This window comes from Martes martes (genome assembly GCF_963455335.1).
Source record: "Martes martes genome assembly, chromosome: 13".
Classification (NCBI taxonomy): Eukaryota; Metazoa; Chordata; class Mammalia; order Carnivora; family Mustelidae; genus Martes; species Martes martes.
Genome location: NC_137901.1, coordinates 55,242,215 through 55,261,718, shown reverse-complemented (window position 1 = coordinate 55,261,718; position 19,504 = coordinate 55,242,215). Strand labels below are relative to the sequence as shown.

Genomic DNA, 19,504 nt, shown 5'->3' with positions numbered 1-19,504 from the left:
TGGAAAAATAATACATACTCAATAAACTTGAAAAATCAATTAGAAAAAATTTTGGTAAAATATATATAACATGAAATTAATCATTTGAACCATTTTAAGTCTATAGTTCAGAGGCATGAAGTATAGTCACACTGTTGTGCAGTCATTACCACCATCCATCTTTGGAACTTTCTAATTATCCTGAACTGAAACATTATACTCATTAAACAGTAACTCCTTATTACTTTCTTCCCCAGCTGCTGGCCACCTCTATCATATTTCCTATCTCTATAAACTTGATAATTATAGATAACTCATATAAGTGGAATCATACAATATTTTTCAATGTTTTTTTTTTCATTTGACATAGTTTTCAAGTTTCAATAGTGTTGTAGCATGTGCCAGAATTTCACTTCTTCTTAAGACTGAATGATACTTCGTTGTATGTATATACCACCTTTGTTTATTCATGCATCTGTCAGTGGACGTTTGTGTTGTTTCCATCTTATAGCTACTGCAAATAATGTGGCCATGAACATTGGTGCACAAATTTCTGTTTGGGCCTCTGCTTTCATTTCTTTTGGGTATGTACTTAGAAGTGGATTGCTGGATCATAAGGTGATTCTATGCTTAATGTTTTGAGGAACCTCTATACTGTTTCCCATAGTGGCTGCATCATTTTATATTCATACCAGTAATGTACAAATGTTCCTGTTTTTCCATATCCTTGCCAATATTTATTATGTTCTACCTTACTGGATATGGAGTGTATCCCATTGTGGTTTTGATATGTTTCTGCCTAATGCTAAGTCATATCAAATATGTTTTCATATGTCTCTTGGCCATTATTATGTATTCATTGAAGAAATGTCTATTCAAGTCCTTTGCCCATTTAAATTTTTTTGTCGTTGAGTTTTATGAGTTCTTTATGTATTCTGGATATTATCCTTTATATGATTTGTAGATATTTTCTCCTATCTGTTGTTTTTTCACTCTCCTGACAGTGTTTTCTGATGTACAAAAGTTTTTAATTTCACAAAGGCCAGTTTATTTCTTTTCTATCAATTGTTGCCAGATCCAATGTCATGAAGCTTTTTAACTGTAGAGTTTTATAGTTGTTACATTTAGGTCTTCCATCCATTTTGATGGATGGTGTAATTTTTATATATGGTGTAAGATAAGGGAACACTTCATTCTTTTGCATGTAGATATCTAGTTTTCCTAGGAGCGTTTGTTGAATAAGTATACTCCCAAGTAAACTTCTTATTGAGCTACAAAATACAAAAAAGTTCATATATCATAAGAATACAGCTCAATAGATTTTTATAAAGTGGGTACAGTATGAACACTAGTACACAACACTCTTGCACCTCTATGTGCTGGCTATGTTATGAGGACCGCAGACACCTCCTCACTCTTGCCCTGCCAGTCATTCCCCACAGTGTTCCATCTCACCAATAATGATTACTCTGCATAAGTTAGTTTTGCCTGTTCTTGAGCTTTTATCCATCAGATCAGACAGTATGTATTCTTTTGTGTCTGTCTCCTTTTGCTTAGGGTATTATCTGTGAGAGTCATTGATGTTATTTTGTGTATCAACAGTTTTAAAAATGAATGTATGTATTATTCATTATATGAATATACCACAATTTATTTATTTATTCTCCTATACATGGACATTTTGCTTGTTTCCAGTTTGAGGTATTAGGAATAGTGCTGCTGTGGATGACATTCTTGTACAAGTCCTTGGATGATTATATTTATTTTTATTGGATATATACCCACGAGTAGAATTGCTAGGTCATGGGAGAGGTATACAATCAGGCTTAGTTACTTCCAGATGGTTTTCTAAATAGTTGTACTTATTTACATGCCTACTAGCAGTAAATGAGAGCTATAATTGCTCTACATCTTGTCTACCACTTGATGTTCTTTTATTGTTAATTTTAACCATTTTGGTGGCTGGATAGTGGTAGTACTTTGTGATTTTAATTTGAATTTCCCTGATGACTACTGAAGTTAAGCATCTTTTCTTTTCACATGTTTACTGGCCATTTGTATATTTTCTCTTGTGAAGTGCCCATCCATTCAAAGCTTTTAGCGACTTTTCTGCTGATTGCTGTTTTCTTACTGATTTGTAGGAATTCTTGGTATTTTCTGGGAGTCTTCAGTTTCACATATATATTGCAGATACCTTCTCTTGCTCCTTGGATTGCCTTTTCACTTTCTTAACAGGACCTTTTAAAGAATAGGTATCTTAAATTTTAATGTAGTCTAGTGTATGTACCTTTTTCCCTTACTGAAAAATAGTCCCTTTTTGTGTACTGTTTAAAGAATCTTTACCTAAAGTCATGAAGATATTTCCCATTAATTTTTCTAAAACCTTGATTATTTTACTTTAATTACTTAACTAGATCTATAGTACATCTGAAATTCCTTCTGATGTAGGGGTAAAGTAGAGATCAAGATTCTTTTTATACCACATGGATATCCGGTTATGAAGACCATTCTTTCCCTATTGTATGCGCTATTGCAGTTCCTTACTTCAGACTGTGTGATCTTTGTCATAAACTGTGTCTGTTTCTGAACTCTCTGATCTGTGTGGTGGTGTCTATTTATCTTTCTATTGATGTTGGCTGCCATATTTTACACTGTAACTTTAGAAATAGTGTAAACATAGATTGTAAACATAGATTTGTTGTTCTTTTTTTTTCTAAGAGAGAGAGAAGCTGGGGGAGGGGCAGAGAGAGAGAGAGACTCCTATAGGATCCAACCCTGAGATCATGACCTGAACTGAAATCCAGAGTTGGACACTTAACCAGCTGAGGCACCTACACACTCTAGATTTGTTCTTCTTATTCTTAGCCCTCTGCATTTTTACAGAAATGTTAGGATAAATCAATTTCTTTGTAAGAAAGACCACACATGTTAGGATTTGAATAGAGTATATTGACTGTGCAGATTGCTTTAGGGAGAATTATTACCTTTTCAATATAGAACTTTCCATTCCATGCACAGTTAACCCTTGAACAATGCAAGGGGTAGGTGCACTAGCCCCTCATGCAGTTGAAAATCCACATCTAACTTTGACTTTTCAAAAACTTAACTACTAATAGCTTACTGTTGACCAGAAGCCTTACCGATAGTTAACACATATTTTGTATGTTATCTGTAGTAAGTACTGTATTTTTATAATAACGCAAGAGAAAAGAAAATATTATTAAGAAAATCATAAGGAAGAGAAATTGCATTTACAGGACTATAATGTATCTACTGGAAAAAAATCCAGTTTTAAGAAGACTCATGCAGTTCAAACATGTTGTTTGAGGCTCAATTGTATATGGTATATTTTTTCCTTATTTGAGTGTTAAAAAATTTATTTTCAATAATGTTTTATAGTTTTCAGGGTAGAGGTCTCACTCATCATTTGTTAGATTTAGTATTAGGTTTTTAATATTAATTAATGCCACTCTAAGTAACCTTTAAACATTTTAAAATTTTTATTGGTGATTTATAGAAAAAAATTTTTTTTACATTGACTTGTATCCAGCAATATTGGTAAATGCATTTATTTCTAATAGTGATTGTCTTGGATTTTTTGGTCTTTGGAATCATGTTGCCTGCAAATAAGGAGAGTTTTTATTTTCTTCCTTTCCATTTCTTACACTTTTTATTTCTTTTTCTTGCATCATCACACTGGTTAGGATATCTAGTGTAATACTAATAGGAATGCTAGTGGGCATCTGTCTTCTTTGCTCTCTCAGGAGAAAAACTTTCAGTAATTCACCATTAAATATGATTCTTTAAGTTTTATGTTTTCTTTTTTTAATTGAAGTATAGTCAACATTATATGATGTTTAAGGCTTCTAGATAATATTTGTTAGAATTAGATCACTTATATTCCTAGTTTGATATGTGTTTTTTTAATCATGAATTGGTACTGAATATGTCAGTTGTTTCTTTTTGTATCTATTGAGATAATCATAAGATTTTTTTCTCTTTTTAAAAAATTTTTATTTATTCATTCTTTTATCATTCAATTAGCCAACATATAATACATCATTAGTTTTTGATGTAGTGCTCAACAGTTCATTATATATAATACTCAGTGCTCATCACAACACTTGTCCCTCTTAATACCCATCACCTGGTTACCCCATCCCCCCAGTCCCCTCCCTTCCTCCCTCTGTAACCCTCGGTTTGTTTCCTGGAGTCCAGGATAATTCATGGTTTGTCTCCCTTTCTGATTTTTTCCCATTCAGTTTTCTCTCTCTTCCCCTGTGATCCTCTGTGCTATTCCTTATATTCCACATACGAGTGAAACCATATGATGATAATTGTCTTTCTCTGCTTGACTCATTTCACTTAGCATAATCCCCTCCAGTTGCATCCATGTTGATGCAAATGATGGGTATTTATCCTTTCTGATGGCTGAGTAATATTCCATTGTATATGTGAACAACATCCAATGGATAAAGAAGATGTGGTTCATATATACAGTGGAATATTTCTCCCTTTTTAAAAAAATATTTTATTTATTTATTTGACAGACAGAGATCACAGGCAGGCAGAGAGGCGGGCAGAGAGAGAGGAAAGGAAGCACGCTCCCCAGCAAGCAGAGAGCCCAATGCAGGGCTTGATCCCAGGACCCTGGGATCACGACCTGAGCCAAAGGCAGAGGCATTAACCCAGTGAGCCACCCGGGTGCCTCTATTTCTCCCTTTTTTTTTTTTTTTTTTTTTTTTAAAGATTTTATTTATTTATTTGACAGACAGAGATCGCAAGTAGGCAGAGAGGCAGGCAGAGAGAGAGGAGGAAGCAGGCTCCCCGCTGAGCAGAGAGCCCGATGCGGGGCTCGATCCCAGGACCCTGGGATCATGACCTGAGCTGAAGGCAGAGGCTTTAACCCACTGAGCCACCCAGGCGCCCCTATTTCTCCCTTTTAAAAAGGATATTTGCACCCATACTCGTAGTTTGTAATTTTCTTTTTTTGTTATGTCTTTGCCAGGTTTTGATACTATTAGTTTTTGTTTTATTTATTTATTTATTTATTTTTGTTTTTGCTTCAGAAAATAGATTGAGAGGGTTAATTCTTCCTATTCTCTGGAAGAGATTATGTGAGCTTTGAGTTATTTCTTCCTTAAATAATTGGAAGAATTTAACAGTGAAGGGATCTGGGCTTAGAGCTTCCTTTATAGGCAGGTTTTAATAAGAGATTCATTTTATTTTATAGGGAAAGTTGTATTCAGATTTAAAATTTTCTTTTCATGACCTGAGCTGAAAGTTTCATTTAACTGACTGAGCCATAGAGGCACCCTGATTTTTTTTTTTTTTAATTTTTCTTCCTCTGCTTTCTTAGGGTTTGATTTTCCTTTCTTTTTCTAGCTTCTCGATAATTCATTTAATGCTATAATTTCATTCTAATCACCCATTTTAGGTGTATCTCACAAATTCAGATATGTCATATCTTAATTATCATTCATGTAAAAATATTTTCAAGTTTCTTTTGAGATGCATTCTTTAGTAAACGGACTGTTTGAAGTGTACTGTTCAATTTATAGGTAGTTGAGGATTTTCTCATTAAACATTTATTATATAATTCTACTGTGTTCAGAAAATATATTCAGAGTATTATGATTACTTGAAGTTTGATTTATGCCTGAACATATAGTTACTTTTGGTAAATGTTCCATATGCTTTTGAAATGTATTTGTATATTTTTTTGTTGGTGCAGTTTCTGTGCATGGTCATATTTGTTCATTGTATTATTCAGATTTTCTTTAGCCCTAATGATTTGATTTCTTGGAAGGACTGGGGTAGAATCTGTAGCTTGATGTCTTTCATCAGTTTTGGAACTTTTTTTTTTTTTAAGATTTTATTTTTCTATTTGATAGAGAGATCACAAGTAGACAGAGAGGCAGGCAGAGAGAGAGGGGAAACAGGCTCCCTGCTGAGCAGAGAGCCCAATGTGGGGCTTGATCCCAGGACCCTGGGATCATGACCTGAGCTGAAGGCAGGGGCTTAACCCACTGAGCCAACCAGGTGCCCCAGTTTTGGAACATTTTTGACAATTTTGTTTTCAAACATTGTTTTTTGCTTAGTTCTCTCTTTTCCTTTTTGGGACCCCATTACATTTTACGTGTTTAAACTGAGTCCAACACATCTTTTATGATCTTTTTTTCTGTGTTTCCCATTCTTCATTTCTTTTGCTTCAGTTTGGATATTTTCTACTGATTTGTCATCAGATTACTGCAATATCAACCAGCTGTTAAACCCATCTGTCAGTGCACTTCATATAATGTATTGTCCAGTTTGAGAATTTTCATATGGTTCTATATATTCCAAATATCTGGTGACATTCTCTATCTTTACATCTTTTTTCACACCTTTTCCTTAATATTTTTAACATAATCTTGGTTATTTAAAATTCTTGACTATTGGCTTCAATCTCTGTATTATCAATGAGTCTGTTGTGGTTTTTGGTCATCTCTTATCATGCATAGTAATTTTTGATTGAATGCCAGGCATGTGTGTAAGAATTCATAGAGGTTCTAAATGTTATAAATTGCAATTATCTTACTAGAGAAGGTTTACTCTTTCCTCTGCAAGGCAGAAACATTGGAGATTGATCACCTTAATCTAGCTGAGCTGATGTTGGGTCACAGTTTCACAAATCTCAGTCTATCTCTGGATGGTCCCTTTTCCTTAAGGACACCCCTCAAGGACTTTAACTGAGATTTTGTTGTGTTTACCTCTTCTCCTTGTGGAGTCTTAAATTCTGATCTTTGTTTGCACAGTACTGTGAGACTTTAGAAAACTACCTTGGTTATAGATGCTTATGGCTTAGCTTTTTCATTTTTCACCTTGCTGTATATCAGAGTAAAATGGGTCAAATGTTTGAGGACCTACAGGTCTTTAATTTTGACCCTGTAACCCTCACAAGATCACATAATCTCCATCCTTGTCTTTTGCATGTGCAGGTACAACCAGGAAAGTGTCGGTGAGGATCAACAATTCACCTTTCTGAATTTTTCTTTCTTTTTTTAATATTAGCTTTTCTAGTTCTCATTACTTCCATACCTCTCTGATGCCTTTATCGGTTTAGTATTTTATTGACCTTTTCTTGATGTTATTCAAGGAAGTATTGGTTTGTTATTAAGCATTAATTCTAATTGGATGTCCTCAATAAATATTTATTTGCAAAAATTTATGGCTTTTAGAAACATGCGACATCATAGGTCTGAACTGTGATTGTAATTTAAGTCTTCAACTACTAAATTTGACTTAATAAATGAATGCTAAGTATTAGGAATTAAGGAATGACTATGGCCTTTGAAAAATGATTCAGAGTTGATAGGGGATCTTTAAGGCTTTTCATTAAAGAAAATGAATTATTTTTAATTTGTAAACTCTGTTGATTTTAGAGCAGTCACAAAATTCTAGTACCCATATAATTAGTGTGCTGTGAGAGCATATTATTTTTATCTCTAAGAGACGAATTGATTTCTGAGAGCCTTGATACTTTAGACAGATTTTGGAGAGACAAAAGTAAAACCTTAATGGTTTAGGAGAGGTATTAGTACATGCCTTTTTAGTGTTCTTGGGGTTGTAGTTTCCTTTTAGTGATTTTGACATATATAAAAGGGGACATTTTAGAAGTAAATGACATGACCTTATTTAACTCCAAACACAGATTTGGCAAAGCAAAGATACAAAGAGTTATGTCAATAGAGAATTAAATTACATGAACAATATTAAAAAGAAATCAGCTCATATCTTCTTGGGAATCACATATCTCCTTACCCCAGAACAAGCCATAACTTCCACAAACCAGATATGCTGCATATGACTGTTGTATAGATACAAACCACTGCATTTCATCTGTATAAGACACTATTGATTTTAAGTAATTCCATTGTTTTAAGGGCCAGTAGTATGAAAAAGCAATGCCAATTAAACAGTTATATGGTGTTTTCATATCACTAAGAATTTATGTTTTGTTGAAATAACTCTTCTGTATTTTCTTAAACATATACTTTTATTATTTATCACTTTTGTACATATTCAAAAAGGAAGATATCAGTTTAATACTTTGGATTGAGCTTTTCTGAACTTAATCACCTTCAGAGTACAACTCCACTGAATCACCGCGACTCACTCATCATCATCTGTGTTTTCCCACACAGTATCAGCCTCTATGCCCTCAGGAATGCTAATGTTGAATCATTTCTTAAAAGAGTGTTTCAATATTGTCTCTGGGATTTCTTCCAGGCTGTTGGCATACATTCTATGCATTTTGATGATATCATCAGATGGTTTATCTGACAACAACAAAGACTCAGTATTCTTTCTTCAAATGATCTGCAAGTGGTTTGTTGACCAGAGCATCAAAGTGTTGTCATTGTTCTGTCTAGCCCCCAGGAGGCACTGCCAGGTCTATGCATGGGCAGGCAGTGTTAATTACATAAGAACTGCCACCAGGCTGGCAGCACTGCAAGACAGTCCTGGTTTCAGATTTGTTAAATTGGGCAAGCTATGTTTTATCATTTTGTCAATATGGCAGACATTGGTATGTATTATGGCCACTTAATTAGTATCTGGCTCCCCTCTACATGACGTGTCCTGTATTTCTGGCCACAGAAACACACTTCTTCAGGCAGACAGTATGGAAAGAAAGGATGAATTTAGCACACTGCTTGACATGAATATTTGATATTTGGGGCTTATGGGAAGATCATTTTAAGATTATTGAGTGACTAGGAACATAAAAAGGCACAAGAGGCTCTGAAAGTGGATGACAGTAAAAAGATGTGTTGTTTCTATTGATTTGCCTGGGAGACTTTTGTAGTCTCTTCTCACATAGCTGGAGTCATTCTCCAAATTACATAAACACATATGTGAGCATCAGTCTCTACCCCAACCTTGTCCTTCTCCTACATGCTCATCTTACTCATAAACAGTTAGGTATTTGTTCACATAAGACAGTTGTGTTTGTTTAGTGCTCCAAAATCTCACCAGCTATTGCTTCTACATCTTCCAGAACCCAGTCATTATCATTATTATTGATTCCTATTCTTTTAAGCTTTAATGATGCTTTTATCTTGTACCATCTCTTCAATTCCCTAAAATTCTGAATGTCATATTTTTAAAGTTTCAAATAATTAATAATCATTTTGTTTTGAAATTGTTTATAATTTTGTGAGGTCTTTTAAGGTGGCTGGAAGAGCACAAGACATTATAAAATGAAAATTAGACTCACAGAGTAAGATTTGGCTGTTGAGTTAGAGTAATGTTGGGATTACAATCCAAATCGTTCTCAGTGTTCTAAAGTGGGGAACTATTTAGAGAGCAGCTGTCCTCTTGATGTTGCTGCTGCCACTGCTGCTTCTTTGCTGCTAAATTTTTTTGTTAGCCTGGACTCTTTTAGTTGCAATTGACAGAAGTCCAATTCAAATTGGCTTAAGCAGAAAAGGAAAATTACTAGCTCATAAAACTAAGAAGTCCTGGTGTGGCGTTGGATCAGGTATGGCTGGATCCAGGGGCTTATCATTCTCAACATTTGGTTCTGCCTTCCTCTGTGTTGCTGTCAGTGAAGCTGTCTTTTACTTGGTGGCCTCTGCAGCTCCACACTTAGCTTCTATATATTTAACAGTCTCAGAAGGAAGGTTCTTTTGCCCAGTATCTGCAGTCAGAGTCATAGAATTGGATTTCTTTGATCTTTCTTAGTTTGCATATTTATTTTGGAAGCACTAACTGTGGCCAAGAGGGAGGATTTTATTAAGTTTTTTTTTTTTTTTTAACCTTCCTGACTTACCTGCCTACTCTGGAGTTATGTGGACTCAGAATGAGGCTTCCAAAAGTAAAAGTCAAGTAGCTGGACAAGGAGGATGTTGGGCTAGCCAAACCAATGGGTACTCTTTATTGGTGCTATTATGCAGAAGCTGGTGATGTACAGCACATGTAATGTAGTTGGCTTATGTGAACAAGTAGGGAAAGGAAAAACCACGGGGGAGTAGATCCCTAACCTAAGCTCTGACTCTCTCAGGCTTATAGGGTAATAGTACTTCCCCACTTCAAAATGATGTTAGTCAGTCAAGTCTGAAGTGGGCTATATGATGACACTCTATGGAGGCAGAGTGTTGAGATTAGAAGAGTCCTTCCCTGGGAGTCAGAGTCCCAGATGCTACTTTCAGTTCTGAGAACATAAACCAATAAGTTTTTTGCTGCACTGTGAGCTCCTAGAAGGTAGAGAATGTGCTTATCTTGCCTTTTTTTTTTTTTAAATTTATTTATTTGAGATAGAGAGAATGAGAGAGAGAGAGCATGAGAGGGGAAAGGTCAGAGGAAGAAGCATACTCCCCGCTAAACAGGGAACCAGATGCAGGACTTGATTCCGGGACTCCAGGATCATGACCTGAGCTGAAGGCAGTCGTTCAACCAACTGAGCCACCCAGGCACATTTGATTTTGCTTTTTAAACATTTTGAGTCTTTAAATTGTTTTCTTAATCTCTCCTTCTAGATCTGTTAGACGTATGTTGGGACCTCTCGCATTATCCTTTATATCTCTTTCATAATTTTTGTACATGCTCATCCTGTGCTTATTATTCTGAGTGATTATCTTAGTTCTGGATTCTAGTTTAACAGTTTTCACTTCTAAAAAGTATACTTATTTAACATAGCTTTCATACCATATTCTGCATTTCATTTCCATATTTTCTATTTATTTTTGAAACCTGCTTTTTTAAAAAAATTGAATAATGTTCTTTTCTTGTCTTAAGGAGTCAGTATTGTCATTTATTTCTTCAAGAGTTTATACATTCTTATATTTAAGTCCTTCTAGTCTTTTTCTATTGTGAAGACTCCCAAGGTGTTAATTCTTCTTGGTTGCTTTTGCTGATCTTGTGTGTTTCCTTGTGTAGTCTGTGGTTTTAGTCTATGAGTTCATGTTCAGGGAGAGATTCATGTGAGTTCTGAGATTGTCTTTGGTGGGTGAGATATCGCCCTGGGGCAGTTTTACTGTTACTGATCTGTACTTTCTGGATAGGGAACAGTGGAACCCCACACCTGTGTATAGTACAATCTATGTTTCTGATTTCTTGGTGATTATCTTTCCACCAGTGTTTTAGTGAAGGTGACCCTCTTAAAACCATGCTTGCATCTTTTGGTTTCAGTTCTTACCCCCCAGTGGGAGTAAAAATCAAAGCTCCTAATTCGTACATCTGATTTCATTTCCTCAGTTTTATCTTTGTTTATGGCATCTGAAGATTTCCCTCTTTTAACATTCTAGAGTTCATTTGTGTAATACAAACATTTTTGTTATGTTTTCCCAGTGTATTTTTCCCCCTGCATCTGTTGTGTTTCCCATCTTGATCAGAAATCACTTACTTTGCATTTCTGTAGCTCCTAGTATATTGTCTTTCACGTAGTGGAAATTACACAGACATACATTCACACATAAATGTATTTTTAAAATTTAGTTATGTGCTTAGTAACTGAAAAAGTGCTTTTTCAATTAGAAGAATTACAAGGCTGACAGAAGAAACTAGATTTGTTACATAGAAAGGAAGAAATTTGAGTTTGCCATAATGTTATAATAAAATGTTTATAATACCTACAAGTTTTAAAAACATGTCCAAAATACATGCATATTATGGGAGGAAGAATAATGATCCTCAAAGATGTCCATGTATTAATCCTTGAAGTTTATGAATATATATGATATAAGGCAAGGGGAGTTAAGTTTGTAGATGAAATTAAGATTGCTAATCATTAGCCCTTAAAATAGGGAAATTGTCCTGGACTATTCAGATGGACCCATGTAATCACATGCATCCTTAAATGTGGCAGAGTGAAGCAGAAGAATTAGTGTCAGGGTGATGTGCTCTGAGAAAGAATTGACTGGTCATTTGGCTTTAAAGATGGAGGATGGGGTTTCAAGCCAAGAAATTGTAGAAACAGCAAGAAAGTGGATTCTTCTCTAAAGCCTCCCCTAGAGCCTTACTGGCACCTTGACTTTAACCTAATAACACCCATATAGGACTTTTGACCTCCATATATAGTGTATATATGTATAATAAATTTCTGTTGTTTTAAGCAATTAAGTTAGTGGTAATTTGTTACAGTGTCAATAGGAAAGTATTGCACATTCTGTATGACCCAGCAATTTCACTCCTAGAAGAAATTTGACAAATGTACATTTCAGCAGGAAAAATGTAGTAAAATGTTTGAGTAGCATTGTTTGTAATACTGCATACCTTGAAATTACCCAGATGCTTATCAGAAACAAAGCAGATAATTATGTTGTGACACACTCTGCAAAATTGTGTAACAGTGAGAGTGAACTATCTACATGTGCATGCAACAATATGGATGATTATTACAAAAATGATGTTAGCAAAAGAAACAGACCCAAGAACAATGCATACTGGGTGATACAGTGTATAGAAAATACAGAAGTTATTGATAGTATTTGAAGTTGGCATAATCATCAAGATTATCTTTGATGAATAGACTGAAAGGGAACAGGATTGTAATACTCCGTTTCTTGATTTGGGTACTAGTTATATGTGTTTAGGAGTTAAAATTTACTGAGCTACATACACTTATATGTATTTTCCTTTTTTTTAATTTTTTAAACATTGTATTTTTAAATAACTCTATACCCAGGGTGGGGCTCAGACTCACAGCCCTGAGATCAAGAGTTACAGCTCCACCCACTGAGCCAGCCTGGTGCTCCTTTTACACATTTTTCTGTGTGTATGTCACACTTTCATTAAAAAAACATGTCCCGGGGCACCTGGGTGGCTCAGTTGGTTAAGCAACTGCCTTCGGCTCAGGTCATGATCCTGGAGTCCCAGGATCAAGTCCCACATCAGGCCCTCTGCTCATCAGGGAGCCAGCTTCTCCCTCTGCCCCTCACCCCTTTCATGCTCTCTCTCTCTCTCTCTCTCTCAAATAAACAAAATCTTTAAAAAAAAAAAAAAAAAGAACATGTCCCAGTCATTGGGTCATTTTCCATAAGAACAGCAATGTAGTCAGTGGGGCTGAGGCTTAGTGTCATTGCCAGTGAACTAAGGAATCAGACCGAGAACTTATGATTGGTTGAGTTTTCTGCTACCTGCTCTGACTTCTTCCCTGTCAATGCATCAGAGAAATAGATACAGAGAAAATTTCTGTAGTACTAGTTTTTGATTTGCCTGATGAAAATTCTGATTAATAGAATTCAAATATATCTAATGCAGGCTTGAAAAGCTTATGATAGATACATGCTCTAGTAACAAAACTACCCCCCCCATTGGTTGGTTGGTTATTTATTTATTTATATTATTAACATAAAATGTATTATTTGTTTCAGGGGTACAGGTCTGTGATTCATCAGTCTTACACAATACACAGTGCTCAACACAATACATACCCTTTCCAGTGTCCATCACCCAGGCACCCCATCCTTTCCACCCCCTTTCACTCCAGCAAACCTCAGTTTGTAACAAAACTATTTGATTTTTATTTCTGCAGATAATGTATTTTCATGTCATTTAATGTGTCTTGCCATTTTAGGCAGCAGTTCCAGTTACCACATTCAAGTGCCGAAGTATTAAAGATATTCCTGGAAGGAGATTTATTTGAATGTGCTTAGTGGTGCTTAGGAAAATTTAACTTGGGCAAGGCTTCATAGTGACATATGTTGGAAAGTCTGTTTTAATGAGTGTAGTCTATCCTCAATAAAATATGAAGTGGTCTGTTGTCCAAGCCATATTTACACATTTTCCCATTATCTTGCCATCAAAAATGTATGTCAGTACTACTGCTGTGCACTAAACACATGCTTTGTCTCCATGTTGTAGTTAAAGGCAGCAATAGTAGGTTTTTAGAAATGGAGTCATTAGTTAAGGTATACAGTTCTGCAGTTAGACCTGTTCAAGCTTTGCCCTGACTGGCCATGTCACTGGGGGCTTGTTAATTTTGACAGGGCAGGTAAGAGGCTGCCACCACATGGTTGGTGCATAGAAGAAGCTGACTTAATAAATAGTAGTTACAGGGATGATGATATTCATGCTTTGTTACATGTCCCAGTTGTCATTTAAGGTTCTGAATGAATGGTTGATACTGAGTGAGGATATAACTTTGTAACTTGATGGTAATATTCATGGGCAAATGAAACCTTTGTAGAAGTAAATATGAAGATGTAGCACTCCTTCTCTAAGACTACCCATGAATGCTGAATTTTCATCATAAATATTCCAAATACATAGTGAAGAGTTGAGAATAAGCCAATGAACAACCTTCTGCCAGCCATCTAGACTGAATAATGTCAGTGTTTTGTTGGGCTTACTTTGACGCTTTCCAGGCAATGGAACCGCTATAGTTACAGGTGCAGCCTCTTTATCCCCAGTCCTGTTTCCTTCCACCCCCTACTGAGATGCAGCTACTAAGTGGCAGTTTTGTGTCCCTCTCAGTCATGTGTTTACATTTTGAATAGACCTCTGTGTATCCGTAAGCAGACATTATATAGTTGGGTATTTGAAGTGTATATCATCCTGCACCTTCACCTTTTTGTTCAAATATATTTTAGAGATTTATCTGTGATGGGATATATATTGAGCTCGTTTATTTTTAAATGCTATGTAGTATTCCCTTTTAAAATATATTACTAGTTATTCATTGACTTCCCTGTTAGTGGGTATTTGGAATATTATTCAATTTTTCTTATTACAGACAGTGTCACAGTAAACATATTCTTTTTGCACCTGTGCCAGAGTTTTCCTGTGTATCTAGAAGCATTTGGATCCAGTTGGTAGTTACGTGAGTTTACACTTCAGCAATATGTGAGAATTCCTGCTGTTTCACATTCTCTCTACAACTTGATAAGTCCTTGCCAGTCACTTTCCTGGGTGTAAGAGGATATTTATTTTTAATATGCATTTCTTTGTTTCTACCTGATCCTGCCATAAAACATTACATTTCTGAGCCCTGGATGTTCTTCCAGTAAATGCCCTTTTGCTTAGGAGAACCAGATTCTTTCTCTGACTTGAGATTTACATGCTTATCTTTTGTCCCTGCTGAGATTTTACTCAGTGGAACTAGAAATGCTGGGGCTCAGCTTATGCCCTGGGTCTGACAAGCAGAATGGAGGAGGCTAATGCCCCTGGTTCAGTTAACACCCCTGGTTCTCCTCCTCCTTTGAGAGGAGGCATGCTCCTGGCCTATCCACCCCTTGCTAAATGCACTCAGTATATGCTCAGAAAGGGTCTAGTGAGATATTTTTTCCCCAAACATAAGAGAAAAAGGCAGCAAGTCTTGGTGAAAAAAGGGATTTAGCAATAAGAAAAATGGACTGTTCAGTTAGAAGAAAGTGCTATGTCCATTTTCTCTTTCCCTCTCTCTCTTTTTCTTTTTCTTTTTTTTAAATCTCTGTCAGCTTTTCTTATTTTGGATGACTAGGTTACACCATTAAAAATGGCTAAAAAGGGGCACCTAGGTGGCTTAGTTGGTTAAGCATCTGCTTTCAACTCAGGTCATGATCCCAGGGTCTTGGGGTCGCACCCCACATCGGGCTCCCTGCTCAATGGGGAGCCTGCTTCTCCCCCTCTCTCTGCCTGCTGCCCCCTCTGCTTGTGCTCTGTCACTCTTTCTCTGTCAAAAAAAGAATTTTTTAAAAAAAAATAAAGTTACTAAAAAAATCCTTTGCCATTTTATATATTCAAAAACAACGTATTTTAAGATTTATTAGAGAAAGAGAGATTGGGGGTGAGGGGTAGAGGGAGAGAAAATCTTATAAGCGGACTCTGCTCTGAGCCCAGAGCCCCATGTGGGGTTTGATCTCATGACCCTGAGATCAAGACCTGAGCTGAAACCAAGAGTCAGGTGCTTAGCCAACTGTACCACCCAGGTGCCCCACAAAACATATATTGTATGTCAGTTATGAAGCTTAATAGAAAAATATATACCTATGAAGCCAATGTCCAGCTTAAGAATGAAAACATTACAGTGCTGTTAATTTTCTTCTCCACCTGCTTTGCTGCATTTTATGTTTATTATTTCCTTGCTTCTTCAAAATAATTTGCCACATAAGAATGTATCTCTAAGGCACATATTGAATGCTTTTGCTTGGTTTCTTGTTTTAAAAATGTAGCATGCAGTCTTCTGGTTTTCTTTGTTTCTCCAATGTTATTGCTAATTAAGTTCTTGCATATGTAGTTGCACCTGATTCATTTTCACTATGTAACGTTAAATTGTGGGAATATTACACAAGTTATTTTTTCAGATTCCTATTGATAGATATTTGGATTGTTTCCAGTCTTTTTCCCCTGTTAATACAAACTTTTCTCCTAATGGAGTACAATTACTAGAGTTCTAGGGTCATGGGATTTGCTGAAACATCTTAAACTTCAACAAAACTTCAGTTGTTTTTCAATGGTTAATCGGCTGCCAGAAGAGTATGAGAGTTCCTATTGCTCCTCACCCTTGCCAACATCTGGTATTGTCAGAGTTTTACATTTTTGATACTCTAATGGTCATGAATTGGTATCTCATTGTGGTTTTATTCTTAATTTCCCTGATTACTAACAGGGCTGAGCAACTTTCTTAAGTTTCTTTGTGAAATACTTATTCATGATTTTGTCCCCTTTCCCCCCATCTTATGGACTATTCTGTCTGCTATTGCTATCAAAAATTACTGCATCACAAGATCTTAATAGATCTTTGTGTGATTTGTCATTGGGCTTGCCTAGGTGATTTATGAAAGACTTGAGGCCATTCATATGCTGGGCTTGGCTGCAGGTGGAGTCAGGTTCAAGTATGTTCTACCTGCGTTCATTTTGGGGTCAGCTCTGAAGGATAAAAGGCATAATCTTTTAATGGTGGGTAGTTGTAGTGTAGTAAGGTCAACAGTAATTGCACAATTGCACAATAGTAATTGCACACAGTAATTTAAGCCTCAGCTCACATTGTATTTCCCATTGGCCAAAGCGAGTCATAGGCAAGCCCAAATTTAATGTATTTGGTTCATATGGAGCCATGGCAAGAGAGAGAATGTCTCACTCTGTTACAGATCAAGAATTTAAACTGAGAAAAGTGAAGGCCTGGAAAAATATATTTTATACGAATGGTAACCAGAAGAGATCCTCTTAGCTGCTATAGCTAAGAGAGGTGGCTACACTTTTACCAGACAAAATAAACTTTAAGTCAAACACTGTCACAAGAGATAAAGAAGAACATTATATAATGATAAAAAGGTCAACCCATCAGGAGGATATGACAATTGTAAACATATATGTATTTAATATTAAAGCAGTTAAGTATATAGAGTGAACATTGAACTAAAGGGAGAAATGGACAATAGTAACTGTGGGAGTAGGAGACTTCTGCACCCCACTTTTTGTGATGGATAGAAGATCTGCAGAGGATCAGTATTGACACAGAGGACTTGAACAATCGTATAGAGCAAATGGACCTAACAGAAAAATATAGTGTTCCACTCAACAGCAGGAGAATACCTGTTTTTCTCAAGCACACACAGGACTTTCTCCAAGATGGGTCATGTGTTGCATCACAAAAGAAGTCTTAACAAATTTAGAGTGATTGGAATCACACCAAGTATCTTTACTGATCACAATGGAGTGAAGGTAGAAATCAGTAGCAGAAGGAAAACTGGAAAACTCACAAATATTTAAAATTAAATAAAGACTCTTGAACAACCAGTGGGTCAAAGAAGAAATCAAAAAGAAAGTTAGAAAATATTGAGACAAATGAAAACAAAAATACAACATAATGGAACTTATGGCATACTTAGCATGCAAAAGCAATGCAAAGATGAAAATTGACTGTGGTAGCTTTTCTGCCCGTGGACACCGCCGAGTAAGCATCGTTAAAGTCTCCCCTCCCACCGCCGTCATGTCTAAGTCAGAGTCTCCCAAAGAGCCTGAACAGCTGCGGAAGCTCTTCATCGGAGGTCTGAGCTTTGAAACAACCGATGAGAGTCTGAGGAGCCATTTTGAGCAATGGGGAACACTTACGGACTGTGTGGTAATGAGAGATCCAAACACCAAGCGCTCCAGAGGCTTTGGGTTTGTCACATACGCCACTGTGGAGGAGGTGGATGCAGCCATGAATGCAAGGCCACACAAGGTGGATGGAAGAGTTGTGGAACCAAAGAGGGCTGTCTCAAGAGAAGATTCTCAAAGACCTGGTGCCCACTTAACTGTGAAAAAGATTTTTGTTGGTGGCATTAAAGAAGACACTGAAGAACATCATCTAAGAGATTATTTCGAACAGTATGGGAAAATCGAAGTGATCGAGATCATGACTGACCGAGGCAGTGGCAAAAAGAGGGGTTTTGCTTTTGTAACATTTGATGACCATGATTCTGTAGACAAGATTGTCATTCAAAAATACCATACTGTGAATGGCCACAACTGTGAAGTAAGGAAAGCGCTCTCTAAGCAAGAGATGGCTAGTGCTTCATCCAGCCAAAGAGGTCGAAGTGGTTCTGGAAACTTTGGTGGTGGTCGTGGAGGTGGTTTTGGTGGGAATGACAACTTCGGTCGTGGAGGAAACTTCAGTGGTCGAGGTGGCTTTGGTGGCAGTCGAGGTGGTGGTGGATATGGTGGCAGTGGGGATGGCTATAACGGATTTGGTAATGATGGAAGCAACTTTGGAGGTGGCGGAAGCTATAATGATTTTGGCAATTATAACAATCAATCCTCAAATTTTGGACCCATGAAAGGAGGCAATTTTGGAGGCAGAAGCTCTGGCCCTTATGGTGGTGGAGGCCAATACTTCGCCAAACCACGAAACCAAGGTGGCTATGGTGGTTCCAGCAGCAGCAGCAGCTACGGCAGTGGCAGAAGGTTTTAATTACTGCCAGGAAACAAAGCTTAGCAGGAGAGGAGAGCCAGAGAAGTGACAGGGAAGCTACAGGTTACAACAGATTTGTGAACTCAGCCAAGCACAGTGGTGGCAGGGCCTAGCTGCTACAAAGAAGACATGTTTTAGACAATACTCATGTGTATGGGCAAAAAAACTCGAGGACTGTATTTGTGACTAATTGTATAACAGGTTATTTTAGTTTCTGTTCTGTGGAAAGTGTAAAGCATTCCAACAAAGGGTTTTAATGTAGATTTTTTTTTTTGCACCCATGCTGTTGATTGCTAAATGTAATAGTCTGATCATGACGCTGAATAAATGTGTCTTTTTAAAAAAAAAAAGAAAATTGACTGTGGTAAGTGAATAAATTAAAAAGAAAGATCTCAAATAAATAAGGTAACTTTACACCTAGCTAGAAAAAGAACAAACTAAACCCACAGATAGCAGGACAAAGAAGATAACAAAGTTTAGGGCAGAAATAAATGAGATAGAAAACAGAAAAACAATAGAAGAAATAAATGAAAATAAGAATTAATTTTTTGAAAACATAAAATTAAAAAGTCTTTAGCTAAACTAGGAAACAAAGACAAAAGACTCAAAATCGGATACGAGGGGACATTACAGCTGATGCTACAGTAATAAAAAGGAACATAAGAGACT

The 19,504-nt window shown here is 36.5% G+C and overlaps 1 protein-coding gene across 1 annotated transcript; it reads left to right on the top strand.

The window, feature by feature from the left end:
* Nucleotides 1-17,821: 17,821 nt before the first annotated feature.
* On the top strand, nt 17,822-19,127 carry LOC308354166 (heterogeneous nuclear ribonucleoprotein A1). Its single transcript, XM_080821500.1, has one exon. The coding sequence runs from the start codon at nt 17,873-17,875 to the stop codon at nt 18,833-18,835; it is 963 nt and encodes a 320-aa protein (XP_080677626.1). The 5' UTR covers nt 17,822-17,872; the 3' UTR covers nt 18,836-19,127.
* Nucleotides 19,128-19,504: the final 377 nt, after the last annotated feature.

Bases quoted from the DNA above. Each gene is read 5' to 3' on its own strand.
- LOC308354166 (XM_080821500.1), top strand. From the start codon at position 17,873: ATGTCTAAGTCAGAGTCTCCCAAAGAGCCTGAACAGCTGCGGAAGCTC.